The following is a 20424-nucleotide window of genomic DNA, read 5'->3' on the forward strand; positions in this document are numbered from 1 at the left end:
TTTGTGTGGATTTTTGTTTTGTTTCCTGCAGTGTGGCGCAGTGGAACGAGCACGGGCTTTGGAGTCAGGGCTCATGAGTTCGAATCCCAGCTCTGCCACTTGTCAGCTGTGTGACTGTGGGCAAGTCACTTAACTTCTCTGTGCCTCAGTTCCCTCATCTGTAAAATGGGGATTAAGACTGTGAGCCCCACGTGGGACAACCTGATTCCCCTGTGTTTACCCCAGCGCTTAGAACAGTGCTCTGCACATAGTAAGCGCTTAACAAATACCAACATTATTATTATTATTATTAATCCTCAATCCATCTCATTTATTGAGCACTTACAGTGTGCAGAGCACTGTACTGCATGCTTGGGAAAGTACAATATAACAATATAACAGACACATTCCCTGCTCACAAAGAGTTTACAGTCTGTAGTCACAGTGGTACAGAAAGGAGTGGGAGAAGAGGAAAAGGAGGCTTAGGCAGGGAAGGCCTCCTGGAGGAGATGTGCTTTCAATAAGGCTTTAAAAGTGCCGGTGAGTCATTGCCTGTCAGATAAGAGGGAGGGCATTCCAGGCCAGAGGCAGAATGCAGGCTAGAGGTCAGTAGCAAGGTAGATGAGATTGAGGTTAGCATTAGAGGAGCGAATTGTGTGAGCTGGATTGTAAGAGCAAAGTAGCAAGGAGAGGCAGGAGGGGCAAAGGTAATTGAGTGCTTTGAAGCCGATGGTAAGGAGTTTCTGTTTGGTGCGAAAGTGGGTGGGCAATCACTGGAGGTTCTTGAGAAGTGGGGAAACATGGCCTGTATGGTGTATTTGGTGATGTATGGTTAGATTGATGTGGTTATTAGAATAGTAGTTGGGGTGCTGTGATGATTGGGATGATGCAATGGTTATACTGGTTGGGGTGATGTGGGTGATGGGGTGGTTGTGGTGGTTGCGGGGATGGTATGGTTAGTTGGGTTGCAGTGATATGGGTGACACAGTGATGTGGGTGATTGGGATGATGTAGTGATTTAGCTTGATGCAGTGCTTCAAATGGTTGAAGTGATGTAGGTGATTTAGTGTTTGGGGCGATAAGGGTGATGTGATGGTTGGGGTGATGGAGTGAATGGGGTAGTTACAGTAACTGGAAAAGTAGGGTGGTTGGGGTGAAGTAACACTGAAATGGAGGGAAGAGCACATACACAGATCAGAGGAAAACTACAAAGCTGAAAAGTTAGCCTCTGTTTATTCACCAAAATTAAACTCACGATGGTCAGATCGGTTATCATGTACACTCCGAAACATACTAATATTCTAGAGGAAATTAAAAGCAGGCTGAGGATAATATCAGTATTAAAGATCTTGCACTGGCGCTCTTATATTAAATCTCTGTAATGAAGCTCTAGTTTTCATTCTCAGAATCTCCGGAGCTTTCATTTGCTAGCCAATAACAGTGCATTCTTCTCTGTCCAGGCCAACTCTTCTAACTGATCAGGAGGTAGATAGTGTCAACCGCAGAGGAGAAAGCGACCCCATCCATTTGGTTTGTTCTGAAAAATAACTGAGAGGGAAAGTTTTCTCATTTTCTTCCTTTTTGGGGCAAAAACTAGGAGTTTTTTCACCTTCAAATACAGGTGATAACTTTCCATTGTGAGTTTGAGTGGGAGGGGATTTTATAGAGGGTAAGTATGGTTGGGGGAGGGGGATGACAGGTTTCTGAAGGTTACCATTTAGGGTTTCTTAGCCCTGACTGGAAACTCTTAGGTCCCATATGAGTCAGTCAATCATATTTAGTGAGGGCTAACTTGTGCAGAGCACTGTACTGAGTGCTGAGGAGAGCACAATACAACAATAAACAGAGTATAGGCTCAGTTGGCTGGAAATATATAATGTGCTTCTGTTGTGCATTCTCCAGTGTGTAGTAACCGTGCACTGTACTCAGGAGGTACTCAAAAAAACACCATTACTACTGCTTTTGTCAGAGAGCTGGGTTAAACAAGATTGTGATTCCAGTTACAAACCCCTTGAAGTTGGCATCTCTGCCTTCAACTCTTCTCTGAAATCAAAGCAGAAATTGGTCTGATAGAGCACTGTACCAGACACCCAAAAACCAATTTTCTACAGTAACACCCCTGGCTAGCTCAGGGCAAGACATCACCTGACCAGTAATAATTATTATGGTCTTTAATCACTATGGTGTTTGTTAAGCACTTAGCATGTGCCAAGCACTGAGGTAGGTACAAGGTAATTAGATAAAACACTGCCCCTGTCCTTTATGGATCTTACTATCTAAAATGTAGGAAGAACAAGGTTCTTATCCCATTTTAAAATGAGGTAACAGGCCAAAAAGTTAAGTGACTTCTCTGAGATCACTCAGAGGGTCCCTGGCAGAACTGGGACCAGACCCCAGATCTTCTGACTCAGGACACCATGCCTTTCCACTGAGCTACACCACCTCTCTGGACAAGGTCCAGTCAATACTGAATTGCAGCAGTGCTGAGACATTCACCAAGACACACCACTCAACTGAATGGAGCCTTTAAAATTATAGCTACCTTACACTGAAGGAAGAAACCCTAAATTATAGGTCACAGTTAAGGAGCTAAAAATACAAATGCCTAACCACAGCCCAGGTAGAGGAACAGGAAAAGTTGCAGCTCTTGAAGTATAGACAAAAACAGTAACAACTGCAAGTGCTTTGAGCTTTCAGTCATTCAAAAGTACTTACTGGATGCAGAGCACTTACTTGCATTCTATTGGGTTCAGAACACTTATATGTAAAGTGCTCTATTAAATTCCTGAAAGTTTAATAAAAATAAGATGTGTTTCCTGCCCCCCTAAAGAGCTTGTAATTTACTTTATTCTTTTCCTTAGCCCTCAACTATTTGAATCTCTCTCTCCCTGAAGACTGTAAGCTCCTTTCAGTCGGGGTTCACATCTACCAACTCTGTTTCATTGTAGTTTCCCAAGTGCTTAGTACAGTGCTCTGCACAGAGTAAGAGCTCAATAAATATCATCGATTGATTAAGCTAATGGGAGAGAGAGGCAGACAAAAATTGTTTTCATATAGGGGGAGCAGAAGGAAAAATAGATATAGTTGGTTGTAGCAGGAATATGAAACATTGAAATAAATGGTGACTGAATTGAGAGATGCAAAATTGCTAAGGCTGGAGGTGATGGGAATTAGGGAAGAAGCATGGCCTAGTGGATAGAGAAAGAGCCTGGGAGTCAGAAGGTCCTGGATTCTAATCCTGGCTCTGCCACTAGTCTGCTCTGTGACCTTGGGTTAATTTCTCTGCGCCTCAGTTACCTCATCTGTGAAATGGGGATTAAGACAGTGAGCCCTTTGTGGGACAGGGACTGTGTCCAACCTGATTAGACTGTATCTACCCCAGCACTTAGAACAGTGCTTTACACTTAGTAAGCATTTAACAAATACCATCATTATTATTATTTAATTGGGCTAGGCCTCCCAAAGGAGGAGGACTTTTCAGGAGGGCTTGGATATTGAAAGAATTTCTAGGAGGGAGATTATGTGTTAGTTTCGGGCTAGTATTAGCCTAAATTATTTCCAGAGTGAGCTTTGGGTGTCAAGCACTAGTTAATGAATTTACCAAGAAAATGCATGATAGGTTTACTGACCTTGAGTTGCAATCAAATGGAAAGAGTTCAGTAGATGCTAATGCTTTTCACACTACGATTGAAAGCCTTAAAAGACCTCTAAGTCCGACCAGGATAATAGTACCATAGCTGGTGGGGCTAAATCTCTGGATATATCTTTAGTAATAGTAGTAGTCAGGAATCATTTTTATTTTTTGCTCCTTAACTGTGACCTATAATTTGGTTTTTCCCTCGCAGTATAATTTGGTAGGTATAATTTTAAGCCTCCATTCAGTTGAGTGATGTGTCTTGGTGATTTTTTCAGGACTGTTGGGAGCTCAGTATTGAGTGGGCCTTGTACAGAGAGGTGGTGTGGCTCACTGGAAAGGCATGATGTCTTGGGAAACAGCATGGCCTAGTGGATAGAGTACAGGCCTGGGAGTCAGAAGGACCCAGGTTATAATCCCGGCTGCTCCACTTGTCTTCTATGTGACCTTGGGCAAGTCGCTTCACTTCTCTGTGCCTCAGTTACCTCATCTGTAAAATGAGAATTAAGACTGTGCAGGTCAAGTGAGACAAGCGTGTATAACCTGATTAGTTTGTATCTATTATAGTGCTTAGGACAGGGCCTGACACATAGTAAGTGCTTAACAAATATCACAATTATTATTATTGTTGTAATAGTACTTGTAAAAGGTCAGGGCATTTATTGAGCATCCCCTGGGTGCAATGCACTGTACTAAACACTTAGGAAATACAAAATAGAGATGTGACACATTCCCTGTTCATAATGAACTTCCACTCTGTTGTCAGACTGCCTGATCTGAGGATGGAGATATTACCCAGAGAGTGAAATGAAATTTTAAAAGCTGGAACAAGTAGCTTGCTATCCCTTGATTCATTGCAGAACCACTCTCTGCATGAAGTGCTTCAGAGGAACTGGATTACAGTGTGACTACAGCATTCAGAACACCCAGAGGAAGTGTAGTGCAGTGGGGAGAGCCCTGGATAGATCTGTATCTTCACTATGACTTTGACAGTGCCTGGCAAACCATTAACCAATCAATCAATTGTATTTATTGAGCACTTCTTGAGTGCAGAGGATTGTACTAAAAGGAGAGAGTACCACCAAGTGAGTTGCTATGACCCCTGCCTTCGAATAATTTTCAATCTAATGGAGGAGACAGGCACTGAAATAAATTTCAGTTGGGATGAAGGAAAAGATATGTTTATGAGTTAGTGCTTAAGTAATTTAAGTATTTAAGTATTTAAGACATATTCAAAAATACTATGGGAAGCTGTGAGTACTTAAATGTTCAGCAGAAATGCTGAACAGGCAGTAATGGGGATATAAGCAGGGAGAAGACAAAAGAATCAAGGAAGGCCTTTTGGAGAAGACGTGATTTCAGAAGGGCTTTGAAGAAGGAGAGAGCTGATGTTGGTTGAGTTAAGATGGGGTTATTTAGCGGCTCTGGGTCTCTGTCATTAAAAGTTCATTCCTGCTTTTCATCCCCTTCCCCCGGATCCTGCAAGGGCTGTTAAGTGTTCGAGTTTGTTCGAGCTAGCCCTCCCTGCACTCACCCAGAATCCCCTGGGGCTTATATCTGGCAAGCTGCAAAGATGCTGATTTCATTTACGGGCTGAGGATGTCCTAGGGGAACTAGAGAGAAATGCACAGGAGTGGGCCATTTTGATTTCTTATTCATGTGCAAGGGTTTCGTCCCTTATTTCCTGTTCCTCTTCCCAAACCCTTGCAGATATTTTCAGATGTGGGATATTTCCGAAGCCACCCTAGCCCAATCTTGCATTAGACAGTGAAATGTGTCTGACCCACATATCCCTCAAGCTTTCAATTAGATTTACCTCAGATTTATTGTGGGCGGGAATGTGTCTACCAACTCTGTTGTACTCTCCCAAGTGCTTAGTACAGTGCTCTGCATATAGTAAGTACTCAATAAGTATGATTGATTCTTTGTTTCCTCTTCTCAATTTCTGGGTTACATGGATGTTCAATGGATGTTATATAGATGTTGAAAGGTTGTTATGAGCCCATCAATCAATCAGTATTTATTGAGTACTTACTGTGTGCAGAGTACTCTACTAAGCACTAGGGAGAGTGCAGTAAATTTTTAAATTTTTAAAGAGTTGGTGGATACATTCCCTATCCACAATGGGCTTAAAGTTTAGAGGGGGAGAGAGACATTAATGTAAATAAATAAATTACAGATATGAAGATAAGTGCTGTAAGCCTGAAGGGGAGGTAAATAAAAGAACCAAATCAGAGTGATACAGAAGGAAGTGGGAGAAGAAGAAATGGGGGCTCAGTCAAAGAAGGTCTCTTGCAAGACATATGCCTTCATTAAGACTTTGAAAGTGGGCAAAAGTGTCTGTAGGATATGAAGAGGGAGGACATTCCAGGCCAGAGGCAGGATGTGGACAAGAGGTCGGAGGTGAGATAGATGAGTTCAAGGTACAGTGAGTAGGTTGACACTAGAGGAGCAAAGTATGTGGATTGGATTGTAGTAGGAGAGCAGCAAAGTGAGATAGGAGTGAGCAAGGTGATTGAGTGTTTTAAAGCCTATGGTAAGGAGTGACTATTTGATGTGCAAATGGATGGGCAACCACTGGGCGTTCTTGAGAAATGGGGAAATGTGGCCTGTACATTTCTGCATAAAATTGATTCTGGCAGCTTAGTGAATTATAGACTGGAGTGGGGAGTGACAGGAGGCAGGGAGGTCAGCAAGGAAGCTGATTCAAGGCAGGATAGATAAATGCTTGAATTAAGGTGGTAGCAGTTTCAGCAAATTTTAACCATATTGTGAAGGTTGAACTGACAGGATTTAGTGATAGTTTAAATGTTTGGGCTGAATGAGAGATGAGTCTAGGATAATGCCAAGCTTTTGGTTTGTGAGACAGGAAGGATGGTGGTGCTGTCTACAATGATAGGAAAATCAGGGGGTGGCCAGGGTTTGGGTGGAAAGATTTAGGAATTCTGTTGGACACGCCTGGGAGAGGCAGGGAATTGCTTGGTGTAACAGACAACCGGAGACAATAACTTTATTACCGCAAAATATGCTTCTGCCACTTTATTCTGACAGCGAATCAAGTTGGGGTCAAAGACATGAGGAAATGTCAAATCCTGTATACTCGCTAATAGTTCAGAGAGATAGTGGCAATGATGTATCTGTTCATATGCTTCTTGTTTCATATTTATTCTTCTTCCTGCTCCCACTACCTGTAAATCATTTTACTCTGTCCTCTCTATTAGAGAAGCAGTGTGGCTTAGTGAAAAGAGCCCGGGCTTGGGAGTCAGAGGTGGTGGGTTCTAATCCTAACTCGGCCACTTGTCAGCTGTGTGACGTTGGGCAAGTCACGTAATTTCTCTGTGCCTCAGTTACCTCATCTAGAAATTTGGGATCAAGACTTTGAGCCCCAAGTAGGACAACCTGATAACCTTGTATCTATCCCAGCACTTAGAACAGTGCTTGGCATATAGTAAGCGCTTAACAAATGCCATCATTATTATTATTATTATTGTAATTAGACTCTAGCCATTAACTAGACTGTAAGCTGATTATGGGAAGGGATCATGTCTACCAACTCTGTTGTATTGTACTCGCCCAAGTGCTTAGTACAGTGCTCTGCCCACAGTAAGCACTCAATAAATATCACTGATTAATTATCACTGAGCCAATGGTTACTATAATATAGTTTTCTCATAACACACAACTTTTCAAGAACCCAATCCCCTTGCTTTAGGATAATCCTCTGCATTCTTTCACCATCTCTCCTCTCCCCAGCATGGGCCTGTTTAAGACCAACCTGTCTCTGGCCCTGGAGGTCAGCTGTGGCAGGCATCATCATCCATTCCCCATCCCTCTGGGCTGATTGGATGCTGAACAAGAGGATGCTGACTGAATAGGCCATTCCAGGTAGGACATGGAACCTCGGTCACTTTTGCTGGCCCTTCATGAGATGGGAGAAGGAGGAGTTTAGGTTGAGTGTTCCTCGTCGTCTCTGGCTTCTGGAGCTTCTGCAGCACAACCAGAGGAGGGGCTCACCTGTCCCCTGGAACCCCAAGGACCCAGCTAGGCCACCTCACCCTGGAACCACCAGGAAGGTCTCACCATGCCTTATCACCCCAACCCCACATTTCCACTCGGGGGTTTCTCCCCAAACCCTTATGCTTTGCTCACCCAGTAGCCCTGGGAATGAAGCTTGAGTTTTCTGGGCAAGGGCCCTTCTGATTAACAACCTTGAGTGACTGCCCACTTTGTCCTCTCCTAAAATCAGCACTGTGGAGCTTAGGCAGAGCTTGCCCAGGGATCAGGTTTCTAACAAGCCCAGGAAAGGCCAAATCAAATGGGTAACATGGAGGGATACAAAGATAGACCCCATGCATAGCAAGTTCTGAACTGGTCTGTTTCCCCCATTGACATGTAAGCCCCTTGAGAGCTGAGAGCATGTGTTCTGCTTTTGTTGTACTCTTTCATGCATTTAGTTTAGTGTTTCCTCTTCAGCAGGCATTCAGTAAATACCTTTGAGTGATTGGCAATGGGAATGTTATTTGGCATATATGGGAGGACTGGTTTCTCCAGGACATGATTGTATAATCTACCTTATTGTATTTTCCCAAGTTCTGCACAAAATTTTCATTGTGATATAGTGAATGCAAGTGATAATGTTATATTGTTGGACCAGTGAAAAGAGGTTGACTCAAGGAATCAGGAGACAAGGGTTCTAATCCCAGCTCTGTCTGCTAGAATCATCAGAGGTGAAAGTTTTTTTCCAGGAGAACCATCTGGGGAGTTCTGCAAGGTGGACAGGCCCAGCAGGAATCCTGAAAGATAGCTGGCTAATGGGGGTGGTGAAGACTACAGTAGCTACCAAGACAACCATCAGGCGGATCGTGATACTATGGCCCGATGTCGGCACTGTGCTGGAGACACTTTGGCCTTCCGTTTTAAAATAAGGTACATTGTGTGATGTGGGGACTTTGGCATCTTGCCTAGTCTGCAGTTTAGAAATAACCACCATGTCTTACTTACATACCATTATCTGTTTATTAGCAATAATATAGGAAATACCATTAGCACCAATTAAAAAAATGAATCCACGTGGTGTTTTTAATCATTACAGCTGTAATAATTACCAATTAACAAAAGATTGTACAGCACTTTGCAAATATAAAAAGTGCTGTACAGATACGAGATCATTATCGTTACTACTACTAATAATAATAAGCATCTTGGATTCTCCATAAAAAGTTCTTTGGAGGATGGAATGTTTTCTAATACACTCTCATCTTGTTTTTTTTAGTTAAATAGGGCTGTAGCAATTGTAATTAATCATTCTGAGAGAACCCTTTAAAATCTTCAAACTTCTCAACTGGGCTATACTAGTGGAAAAGCATGGGACTAAGAGTCAGAAGATCTAGATTCTAATCCTAGTTCTGCCCTGGCCTGCTATGTGACCTTGGGTGAGTCATTTAACCTCTCTGGGCCTCAGTTTCTTCCTCTGTAAAATGGGGAGAAGATCTTGGCTCTCCCCTCCCATTGAGAACCCCATGTGGGATGGGGACTGTGCCCAATCTGATTATCTTCGCTTAACACAGTGCTTGGCACCTTAATAAGCACTTAGTACACACATGATTAATCATTAACATTATGATCTGATATTCCAGAGAGGTTAGGAATTACAGTAAGTGCAAGGTTTCACAGAGTGTGTTTTGGTATTATACTTTCAATTTTGAAGGGAGTAACTTCAGGGATTACTTCAAGAAATGGGTGGGGTTTTGGTTTTTTCCTTCTTTAAAAAGGAAACTTGGGTCTAATACTCCAGTTCCTTAATGTTGAAAAATTAGCACACCAGGTGAGAGCTATTTATCAGTCATAAATAAATCCCTTGAATCACCAAAATCTTGATTTAAGAAAGATAGCTTTACTGTGTCTTTCATCCACAAAAGCTGATCATCAATGGTGGTTCAAAAAAATGAACACGACTCCACCTGTTCACAAGAGTACAAAAAAGAAACCGAATGGAATTACATTCAACAGTAAAGCTTACAGTCCACTCCAGGAAATAGGTGCATTGACATTCACATACACAAGCACAGAATAAATAGAGTTCAGGATTCTTATAAGAGAGCACGGCATACATACAGGAGTTGGAGTTTACATCATGAGTGTCAGAAAGGGCAGCAATTCAAAATCTTGTAGAAAAGGAAAACCAAGTCAAGTAGGAGGTTGGGGAGAGGACACTAAGACAAATCACAGAATAGAAGACCTTTCGGTCGCTTGCTGTATGTGTATGGAAAAACAACGTTTCTCTTCTGTGTCTTTGTTTCAGGAGTTTGTTGGAGAAGGTTGTGTAATCAAAGTGCAGATATATGGGGAGGAAAAAAAGAAATTCTTGTATTAAGTTATTAGCACATGCAAGAGGCAGCCCCAGAGTGGTCCGATAGGATAAAGCTGTGATTGGCAGGTGGCCAATATAATACAGATGTTTCAGGCAATTTCTCTAAAGCACTTCAGTAGCAGCAAGTATCATTTCTAATGATTGGAGATCGATTCTCTTTTTCAGGTGAAAGGGCACCATCTGTATCATAATTCTTTTTAAACATTTACAGCTATATTTTCTTTTTAAATAAATCTATCAAGTAACAAACAGCATAGATAAAGTGAGGTTTTTTTTTTCTCTTTCACTTTTGCATATGTGTTGTGGGGAAAGGTCCTCTCTCCTTTCCGGGACATCGTGTGCAAAAGAACATTGGAGTGGGGACGGGTACGTACAGGAAACACATTAGAGCCAGATGTGTCCCGCCTGACTCACCTCCTCTCAAACTCTAAAGGAAATCCTTAGGGTTAAGATGCTGGCTTCAGAGTGACAGCATAGCCAAAGGGCTTTAGAGTTTCCTAAAGAGCTGCAAATGTTGGGGGATGGGGTAGGGGTGTGAGGAATGAGTTGTCTCTGTAGGGGTTTTCCCCCAAATCACCTGGGGGGTTAATAATTTTAAATATCCCATCCTAGATTTGGAAAGTCTGGTCACTTCCTCTCTCAGATTTCCTCCTCAGCCTGAAAATCTCTGTATAACTTGGTGTTTCCTTCTCATGCACGCTTTACCCATGCTTCTTGCTCCTGCTACTCTGATCTTGCATCTCCTGGCAGACAAACTGACCCCCAGAGGAGGTCAGTGGGCCCCGGGTCGCTCATTATCAAGACCTTTAAGCCAGCCCTGCAAGTGTCATCAAGACAGGATCCCAGGAACCACAAGAGTCCAAACCTCTCACTGGCGGGGCTGGGAGGGGTCTCCTTTTCGGCGGAGGAGAAAGGAAACTTGGGTCTGCTTTTTAGATTCTGAAAACAAGCCAGAGTGGAGAGAAAGAGTTAACAGCAGGTTTAGGACAGACAAAACCCCGTTAAGCAATCTAGACAGACACCGTGAACTTCCGAATGACTGTGGAAGTCGGGGGAAGGACAGGGATGGTGTGGATTGGAGGAGTTGCTACATAGGAGAGAGTCGCCATGGTTACAAAACTGGCTAAGTGGCTTGCTTCCATTAGGCCTTCCTCTATTGGTCACTGTTGTCCGTGGTGCTGTTCCCCTTTTCTTTTTTCTCCTGGGCCTTGTTCCCCTTCTTCTTTTTCTTCTTTTTCTTGGTTTCTTCCTTCTTGCCAAAGGTTATGAAGTCACTTTTGTCAATTTGGTTGTTGGGAGGCTCCTGTCGGATGGAGATGATGGCGGGGGATCCCGGGATAATGAATTTGTCGGGCAACTCACCGGGGCCGGATTGTTTGGGATTGCTGGGTCCGTATTTAAAGGTCCAGCTGTTGCTGTTGACCCCGGCTCCCACTGGAGGTGACACCTCTCCTGCCTCCGGCTCTGAAAGATTCAAACACAGCATTTCAGAAACATAGATCCACCCCAATGTGGTGCATCCTCCACTACTGAGTAGAGGAACGATTATTATTATTAAATGCTTACTACGTGTCAAACACTATGCTAATTACTGAGATTCAGAGGGCCAGGGACTGTGTCTGGCCTAATTATCTTTCATCTCCTCCAGAGCTTATTTCATTGTTTGGCACAAAATAAATGCTTAACAAATGCCACAATTATTAGTATTGCTATTACAAGATGATCAGGATGGACACAGTCCTGTTCCCACATGAGGTTCACAGTCTAAGGGAGAGGGAGAACAGGTAGTGAATCCCCATTTTATAGATGGGAAAACTGAGGCACAGGAAAGTGAAGTGACTTGCACTAAATCACACAGCAGGCAAGAGGAAGAACCAGGATTAAAACCCAGGCTCCTGACTCCCAGCCCTGGGTGCTGTTCACTAGGCCATGCAAAGGAAACTGGACCATTGTGAGGCTTTGGAAAGGGACCCTCTGTAGAACTTTCTTGAGCTATGAGACTCATCATCAGTAGCATTTGAGTGTCAACTAGGCGCAGTGCTTTGTACTGTGCACTTGGGAGAGTACCAAAAAATTAAAACAATCTCTACCCTCAAGGAGCTTTCAGTCAACCCCACTAAATTCTCGGAGTAGAGTTAGTAGATATGATTCTTGCCCTCAAGAAGCTTACAACCTACTTTGTGTAGAGCACTATTCTGAACACTTAATAATAATAATGTTGGTATTTGTTAAGCGCTTACTATGTGCCGAGCACTGTTCTAAGCGCTGGGGTAGACACAGGGGAATCAGGTTGTCCCACATGGGGCTCACAGTCTTAATCCCCATTTTACAGATGAGGGAACTGAGGCACCGAGAAGTTAAGTGACTTGCCCAAAGTCACAAGAGTTAGACTATAAGCTCCTTGAGGAGGGTAGAGATCATGTCTTCTAACAGGGGGAGGCTGTGATGGGAGAGCAGATGTCCATTCACTTTTCCTCCAGTCCCATTTCTGATTACTTTTGGGACAGCTCAGGATTCTCATTTACTCTTTTCTTTCTCTCTTTTTTACTTCTTAAATGAAAAATAAACAATCTTCTTCCTTGCCAGTGCTCGATGAAGCCCTGGCACTGGATTTTAGAAAGATTCAGTGGACTCAGAATTCAGATAAGCAGGAGGGGTAAAGTTTAATAACCTGGCACAACGATGAATGGTATTAATCTCTTATGCCCCCTAGGTCTGCTTTCATCTGGAGGCTTTGAAGCACTTGGCAGTTTCTGTAGAATTGACCCTGAACTGCAGCCATCTCCAAGTTAGAGGGCAGAGACAAACAGCACGTAGCCAGTAGAGAGACAGAAAAATGAGGGCAGACCAACCCTTTAGGAAAGAAGGGCCAATCAAGTCAGTTTTCCCTTGGTCGAACCCAGAGGAACTTGGAATTCAAAATTCCAAATAAACATCAACCCCTTCTCCCTCCATGCACAGATCAAGCAAATGGCCATATAAGCAACAAGCACAATGATAGGTTGGAAGAGCCTGGTTGGATTAAGAGGCTGGAAGTCTTCTAGACTCTAAGCCCATTGTTGGGTAGGGATTTGTTGCCGAATTGTACTTTCCAAGTGCTTAGTACAATGTTCTGCACGCATTAAGTGCTTAGTAAGTACAATAGAATGAATGAATGGAAGCTAAAATTCTAGAAGAGGGAAGTCAGTAGGAAGGTAGTGTGTCCTAATGGTAAAAACCCAGGGATGAGAGTCAGGTGAACTGGCTTCTAATCCCAGCTTTGTCACTGATCTGCTGAATGGCCCCAGAAAAGTCATTTTTCTCTTTGTCTCCATTTTCTCATCCATACAATGTAGAGTCAGAGCTATCACTCATTCATGTGAAAGTACTTCTGAAAATATTTTAAGAGCCCTACAAATTCAAGGTGGCTATTAGCACCAGGAAGGCCCAGATCACTTAACTGGTGATCCATCCCTGCCCAAACATTATTTATGCCATTTATAGTTTGTCATTAATTCTATGGTTTAGTCCATCACTCCAGCCTGAAACCTCAAACAAATAATAATAACAAGGATATTTATTAGGCACTTTCTAAGCACTGCAGTAAATACAAAATAATCGGATCTGATACAGTCCTTCTCCCACACAGAACTCTCCATTGAAGAGGCAGGGAGAGTGGGTTCCTTATCTTCACTTTACAGAGGAGGAAACAGGTCCAGAGAGGCTAAGTGACCTGACTGAGAGCACAGAGCAGACTCATGGAGGAACTGAGATTTGAAGTTGTGTGCTATGACTCCCCAGGACCTTGCTCTTTCCACAACACCACACTATCCCTGCTCTGGTTTTCTCTCTTTGAAAACTAGCCTTGGCCCCATAGTAACAGGGCTGGGTTTCTCTGTCCTGGGACCAGTTCCATAGTACAGAGCATACCAGCTCTCAGCCCAGTTTTTGGAAAACATTTTGGAATGTTTTTGGAAAACTTCTTGCATCAATATTTCTCCCCCACTCCTCTCTATCTCCACCTTTCAGCCACTAAATCATGGCTCCAGGACTCTTATATAACCTTTAGACTGGGAGCTCTTTGTGGGCAGGTGTAACCAGTCAGGCCTTGGCCAAGCTAACAAGTTTAGTTCACTAATACTGGAGGGGCTAGTAGTGAGCAGTAGGAAGCATGGGTCTGAACTAGATTCTAAGCTCCCTTGGGCAGGGATTGTGTCTAGTACTAGTAATATTTATTGAGCGCTTACTGTGTACAATACACTATACTAAGGACATGGGAAGCATAAAACAAGGAGGTTGCCCTTCCCCTTTAGACTGTGAGACCCTATGTGGGACAAAGACTGTGTCCAACCTAATTATCTGGTGTGTATTATGTGCTTGGCAAATAGTAATCGTATTATTATGCAAATGACAGTCCCCACCCTGAAGGGATTTACATCCTACTGGGAGAGACGGACATAATTTGGCAGGAATCGTGACTTCCTTTGCACTGTATTTTCCCAAGTGATTAGAACAGTGCTCTGCTCACAGCAAGTGCTCAATAAATACCACTGATTGTTTTCAGAGCAATCAAAGTAAATAATTGAGGGTCTCCTGACTACTGCATTCTCCTGAGTTCTTAGTTCTTTGCACTGCAGGACAGTATGTGCTTAATAAATGCTATTAATTGAGGGGATTCTGTTGGTTGGTTTTGTTTCCTCCCTTCTCTCCCACCCCAGCATCCAGTTATCCAGTAACTCCAAGCTGCAATCCTCTCTTAGCTAAGAATAGCAGATACCGGATTCACTGAACCTCAGAAGCTTGGGGCTGTGAATAGGTTATAACAGTATTAATAATAATGATAATAGTGGTATTTAGTGCTTGCTAGATACAGGATAGTCAGATCAGACACAGACCCTGCCCCACATGGGGTTCATGATCTAAGAAGAAGGGAGAACAGGAATTTAATCTGTAAAATACAGATGAGGAAACTGAGACCCAGAGAAATTAAGTGTCTTTCTAAGGTCACACTGCAGGCAAGTGGCAGTGCAGGGATTAGAACCCAGGTTTCCTGGCTCCCAGCCGGAGCTTTTTCCATTTGCCCATGCAGCTTTTAACCCCTCTCTCTCTGCCTTCCCCTTTTATGTCAGAATTGATCTAGATCCTTTCTAACTGAGGAATGGTGGGAGGGGAATATTCTCTAAGGAGGGGGTGTTTCTGGGCAGCTGCCTCCTTGGGGAGGGAGGGGAGAGATTGCAGGGGACGGGGGAGGGAACACCGCCCTTTCCCATTCATCACTTTGTCCCTGGCGATTGGATTTCAGTTATCTGAGCCCCCGAGGGGTCAGGCAGATAAAACGCTTCCAGCACAAGCATTTATTTTGATTACAGCTTCAGAGAAAAGCCCTCTCCGATGGGCTGGTTTTCGTTTGGTTATTTTGAACTCTCTCTCCTCCCCCCCTTCCCCCAAGCCACGTGTCTGCAGCCAACTTCGCCTCTGTCCTCTATTCTTCCTCTTCGCGCAGCTTCGTTTCGGGGTCGGCCCAGTGGCCCCGGGTTATTAATTGCTGCAGTTTCCATCGAGACCCCGGCAATTTCGGACCGCAAGCCGTGGTTAACCTGATTTTTTCTCTTCCCTGCCTCGCTCGCTGCGGTGGACTCTCCCCCTGTAGCTGCACAATGAAGATGCGCTGCTAGAAAGAATCCGTTGTCCTCCCTTCTCTGGTTCTGACTCTACTTCTTGCTGAGAGCAGAGAAGGGAGGGGGAAGGAGAAAGAAGGGAGAGAAAATAGTCGTTTCTCTCTGCTACTGAACCGGGATTCGGGTGCCTCGATCCTTTCTAGGGATTAAAGCACCTAGTTCACATTTTAAGCGCTTGTTGTTTTTCTCTGCTGCCAGACGAGAAAAGCAGGACTGTAAAATTATAGACGCATGACCTGGTTAAGGAGAAAAGCAAAATGTCCTGCAGCTTCCCAGCTGAAAGGACCGCTGTAAACTGGAAGAGTCCTCAGCAGCCTGGATTCATTTTCTTGTGTCCCCACCCTCCCATCTGTCTGACTTGATTGCATCAACCAATTTGTCCCTCTGACTGGGAGGGGGATGAGGGGACGGGAAGAGAGGGGAGGGGGAAGGAGGCGAGAGTTTAGAAGGGGGAAGGGAAGGGGAAGAGGAGGAGGGGGGGGAGCAGGGAAGGAGGATGGCAGAGTGAGGCGAGGAAAGGGGGGGAGAGATGAAGGGGGGGGGAATAGGCAGAGGAAGGGGAAGAGGAGGAGAGGAAGAATGGGAAGGAAAGATAAGAATGGAGGGGAGAAGAGAATGGAAGGGGAATAGGGAAAGGGAAGAAGGGAAGCGAGAAAAAGCTCAAGAAAGCTGTGCCTTCGCTAATCCCAACATTCCACTGTTAAGGATCAGGAAAGTAGAATTCTAGTACAAGCTGAGCAAGGAGTATCCAGACTTCTCAGGCCCCATAAAGCATGTGGTGGACCACCAGGAAGAAGGACATCTAGATTTGGTTTTGTGTATCTTCATCCCTCCTGTTCAGTCTGAGTTCTAGAGCCCTTCTCTGCAGGCTTGAGAGGGAAAAATGTGGCAAGGAGCCAGGAAGAGAAAGCACTACTAATTTCTTTGGTCTATACTAAGGTTCTATCAAGGGCTCAAAAATTTTCTAGACCCTGCCTAATTCCTGTTTGCTTGGGCTCTGAGGCAGGAGATGGGGTTCTGTCCGAGTAGATAAGGAAACTGAAGTCAGGGAGAGGCTGAGGTTTAAACATTGACAGTGATTTGGAGTGATGTTGGAAGAACTTCTTTAACTCTCCATCCTGTTCTGTACGTTACACTACTCTGACAGGGGCCAAAATGGACTTCGATCAGGGAGTAGAGAGCTTAGATACATAAAATGCAGTCAGATTAGAAACAGCCTCCGTTCTCCCTGAGGCCCATCGCCTGAGAGAGAGAGACTGGGTATTTAATTCCCATTTTACAGATGAGGAAATTGAGGCATAGAGATAATAATAATAATGTTGGTATTTGTTAAGCGCTTACTATGTGCCGAGCACTGTTCTAAGCGCTGGGGTAGACATAGGGGAATCAGGTTGTCCCACGTGGGGCTCACAGTCTTAATCCCCATTTTACAGATGAGGGAACTGAGGCACAGAGAAGTTAAGTGACTTGCCCACAGTCACACAGCCGACAAGTGGCAGAGCTGGGATTCGAACTCATGAGCCCTGACTCCAAAGCCCATGCTCTTTCCACTGAGCCACCCAAGGTCACACAGCAAGCAAGGGACAGATTAGAATTAGATCCCAGGTCTTCTCATTTCCAGCCCTGTGCTCTTTCTGCTAGGCCATGCTGCTTCTAGGCCATTCCAGCACCTGGTAATTAATCAATCAGAAGTATTAATATGCCTACTAGGTGCCTACTGCACTGTGTACTTGGAAGGATGTAATAGAGTTAGCACTCAATAATTAATACCATTCATATTATTCAGCCTTCACCTGAGTCTCTCTCTGAAACCCTACAGGGTCAATCAATCTCTCAATTAATGATATTTATTGAGGACTTACTGTGTGCAGACCACTGTACTAAGTGCTTGGGAGAGTACAATACGACAAAGTTGTAGACACCATCCCTGTCCACTAGGAGTATACAATCTAGAGGAGGGAGACAGACATTGAAATAAATTAGAGTTAGAGGAAATGGCAGGGTATAAGGATATGTATGTAAGTGCTGTGGGGCTCAGGGTGGGGTGAATATCAAGTGCTTAAAAAGGACAGATTCAAGTGAATAGGTGAAGCAGAAGGGCAATGGAAATGGAGAGGGAGTAGGGGAAATGAGTGTTTAGTTGGGGAAGGCCACTTGGAGGAGATATGAATTTAGTAGGGCTATGAAAGTGGGGTTAGTGGTGGTCTGTCCTCTAGGAAAGGGGAGGGAGTTCCAGGCCAGAAGGAAGATGAGGGACTAGTAGCAAGGTGAGATCAAGGGATTAGGTTGGCATTAGAGATGTGAAGTATGGGGGCTGGATTGTAGGTGAGAGGCAAGGTATGAGGGGGAGGGTGGATTGCGTGTCAAAGTCAATGGTAAGGAATTTCTGTTGGTGGTGAAAGTAGATAGGCACTCATTGATGATTTTTGAGAGTGGGAGATGTGGACTAAACTTTAATTAGGAAAATGATCTGGGCAGTAAAGTGAAGTATGGTCCGGATTGGGGAGAGGCAGGAGACAAAGAGGTCACTGAGGAGACTGATACAGTAGTTAAAGGCAGAATATGATAAATGCTTGGATCAGCATGGTAGCAGTTTGGATGGAAAGAAAGGGGTGGATTCTAGAGAGGGTGCGAAGGTAGAACCATCAGGATTAGGTGACAGACTGAAAATGCGGGTTAAATGATAATAGTAATGTTGGTATTTGTTAAGCGCTTACTATGTGCAGAGCACTGTTCTAAGCACTGGGGTAGATACAGGGTAATCAGGTTGTCCCATGTGAGGCTCACAATCTTAATCCCCATTTTACAGATGAGGTAACTGAGGCACAGAGAAGTGAAGTGACTTGCCCACAGTCACACAGTTGACGAATGGCAGAGTTGGGATTCGAACCCATGACCTCTGACTCCCAAGCCCGTGCTCTTTCCACTGAGCCACGCCGCTTCTCTAAATGAGAGAGGTGAATCAAAGTTAATGCCAAAGTTACGGCTTGTGAGACAGGGATGCTGGTGGTGCCATCTACAGTGATGGGCATGTCATGGGGAGGACAGTGTTTGGGTGAGCAGTTAGGGAATTCTGTTTTGAACATGTTCAGGTTAAGGTGTCCAATGAAGTAGAGATGTCTTGAAGGCAGGAGGAAATGAGAGGCTGGAGGATTAGAACCCCCCACCCCCCAAAGGAGTTCAATCAATCTCTCACACACATCATTCCTAGGCATCATACATCTAAGTATCCTTAAGGCTTCTAGCTTTCTAGCTGACGGAGTGTCTCTACTTTGTTAGAAGCTGCCACCCTAGCTACAAGGGAGTAGGTGAAAGGCCAGGAGATTCTAGATCCCCTGTGCCTCTTGTATTTGTGCCGACTAAACTTCCCCTACCCAAGGGGCCCTAGGACTCTCCAGGAGTGCAGGGAGATTCTGTGCAGCCCGAGAAAACTTCGGCCTGGAGCCAGGGAAGGGGGAGAAGGAAGGGGGAGGAAGGCCTTAGGGTGTCTGGCAGCTTGGCTCCTGGCTCCCACTCCAGGATGAAGCAACTGATGGATTCCAAAATTTCCAGGAGTCCAGATGACCGTCCAAGGGGAAAATCAACCTCAAGAATGACAGTGTAAGAGTGTGTGTTGGGGACAGACTAAACTCTCCTTTCCTCTTCTCCCATTCCCCTGAGTCACCCCTCCCAGCCCCACAGCACTTATGTACATAACTGTAATTTATTTATATTAATGCCTTTCTCTCTCTAGACTGCAAGCTCATGTGGGCAGGGGATATATCTGTTTATCATTATAAATACAGTAAACAGTTTATTGTTTTAAGCACACAGTAAGCTCTCAATAACTGACTGGAATTAACTGACTGACTGGTGGTGAGTGGGTGGAGTGAGCATGTCTGTGTTTGTATCTGTCTCTGCTCTGTCTCCCTTTCTTTTCTGTCTCATCATTTCTCTTCCGTCTCCTTTTTTTGTGGTATTTGTTAAGTGCTTACTTTGTGCCAAGCACTATACTAAGCACTGGGGTAGATACAAGCTATAGCCATAATCTGTTTCCCATGCGGGGCTCAGAGTCTTAGTCCCCATTTTACAGATGAAGCAACTGAGGCTCAGAGAAGTTAGGGGACTTAGCCAAAGTCACACAGCAAACAAGTGGCAGAGCGGGGATTAGAATTCTGGTCCTTCTGACTCCCAGGCCAGTTCTCTATCCCCTAGGCCATGCTGCTTCTCCCTCTGTCTCTGTATCTCATTCTGCCTCATTTCCTCTGGTTCTATTTAATAATGATGCAAAATCAGAAGGAAATGATTGGTTTGAGCAGGCTAAAGTTCCCCTTAACATCTCCAGAAAACAGATTGGAGTCAGGAGCTGCAGGGTGAAATAGTTTGGAGAAGGAAATATAAAGCCAGAAAATTGCTGTGGAGTCAGAGAGTCCGAAGCCCTGGAGGTCTCTAGCTGGGACCTGACTTGACTGTGTAAAGGGGTGAAGGGAAGCCACATTGCTATGAAAAATAGATGAGGCAAGTCAAATAACCCTACGGATGGATCGCAGATGTGGTGATGCACAGGTCACACAAAGTACTAATACATCCTAAGAGAAATTGTTAATAAGCTAACATTATTAACACGAGATGGTGCATGGCCTAGTGGAAACAGTACAGGCATGGGATTCAGAGGATTTGGGTTCTAAACCCAGATCTGCCACTTGCCTACTGTGTGACCTTGGGCATATCACTTTACTTCTCTATGTCTCAGTTTCCTCATAAGTACAATGGGGTTTCGATACCTGTTCTCCTTCCCCTTTAGG

The 20424-nt window shown here is 44.3% G+C and overlaps 1 protein-coding gene across 9 annotated transcripts in view; it reads right to left on the reverse strand.

Moving 5' to 3' along the window:
- Positions 1 to 8610: 8610 nt before the first annotated feature.
- PCDHA5 (protocadherin alpha 5) overlaps positions 8611 to 20424 on the reverse strand; it is a 103790-nt gene continuing 91976 nt past the window's right edge. For 8 of the 9 annotated variants that reach the window (XM_007671729.3, XM_007671731.4, XM_016228268.3 and 5 more), the window contains exon 4: positions 8611 to 11447. In XM_007671729.3, the coding sequence (XP_007669919.2) occupies positions 11137 to 11447 (311 nt within the window). In that variant the 3' untranslated portion in view covers positions 8611 to 11136. The remainder of the gene's footprint in view (positions 11448 to 20424) is intronic. The other variant, XM_029053312.2, reaches the window with a different exon arrangement.

The sequence above is a fragment of the Ornithorhynchus anatinus genome, chromosome X2, assembly GCF_004115215.2.
Source record: "Ornithorhynchus anatinus isolate Pmale09 chromosome X2, mOrnAna1.pri.v4, whole genome shotgun sequence".
In the NCBI taxonomy this organism is placed as follows: domain Eukaryota; kingdom Metazoa; phylum Chordata; class Mammalia; order Monotremata; family Ornithorhynchidae; genus Ornithorhynchus; species Ornithorhynchus anatinus.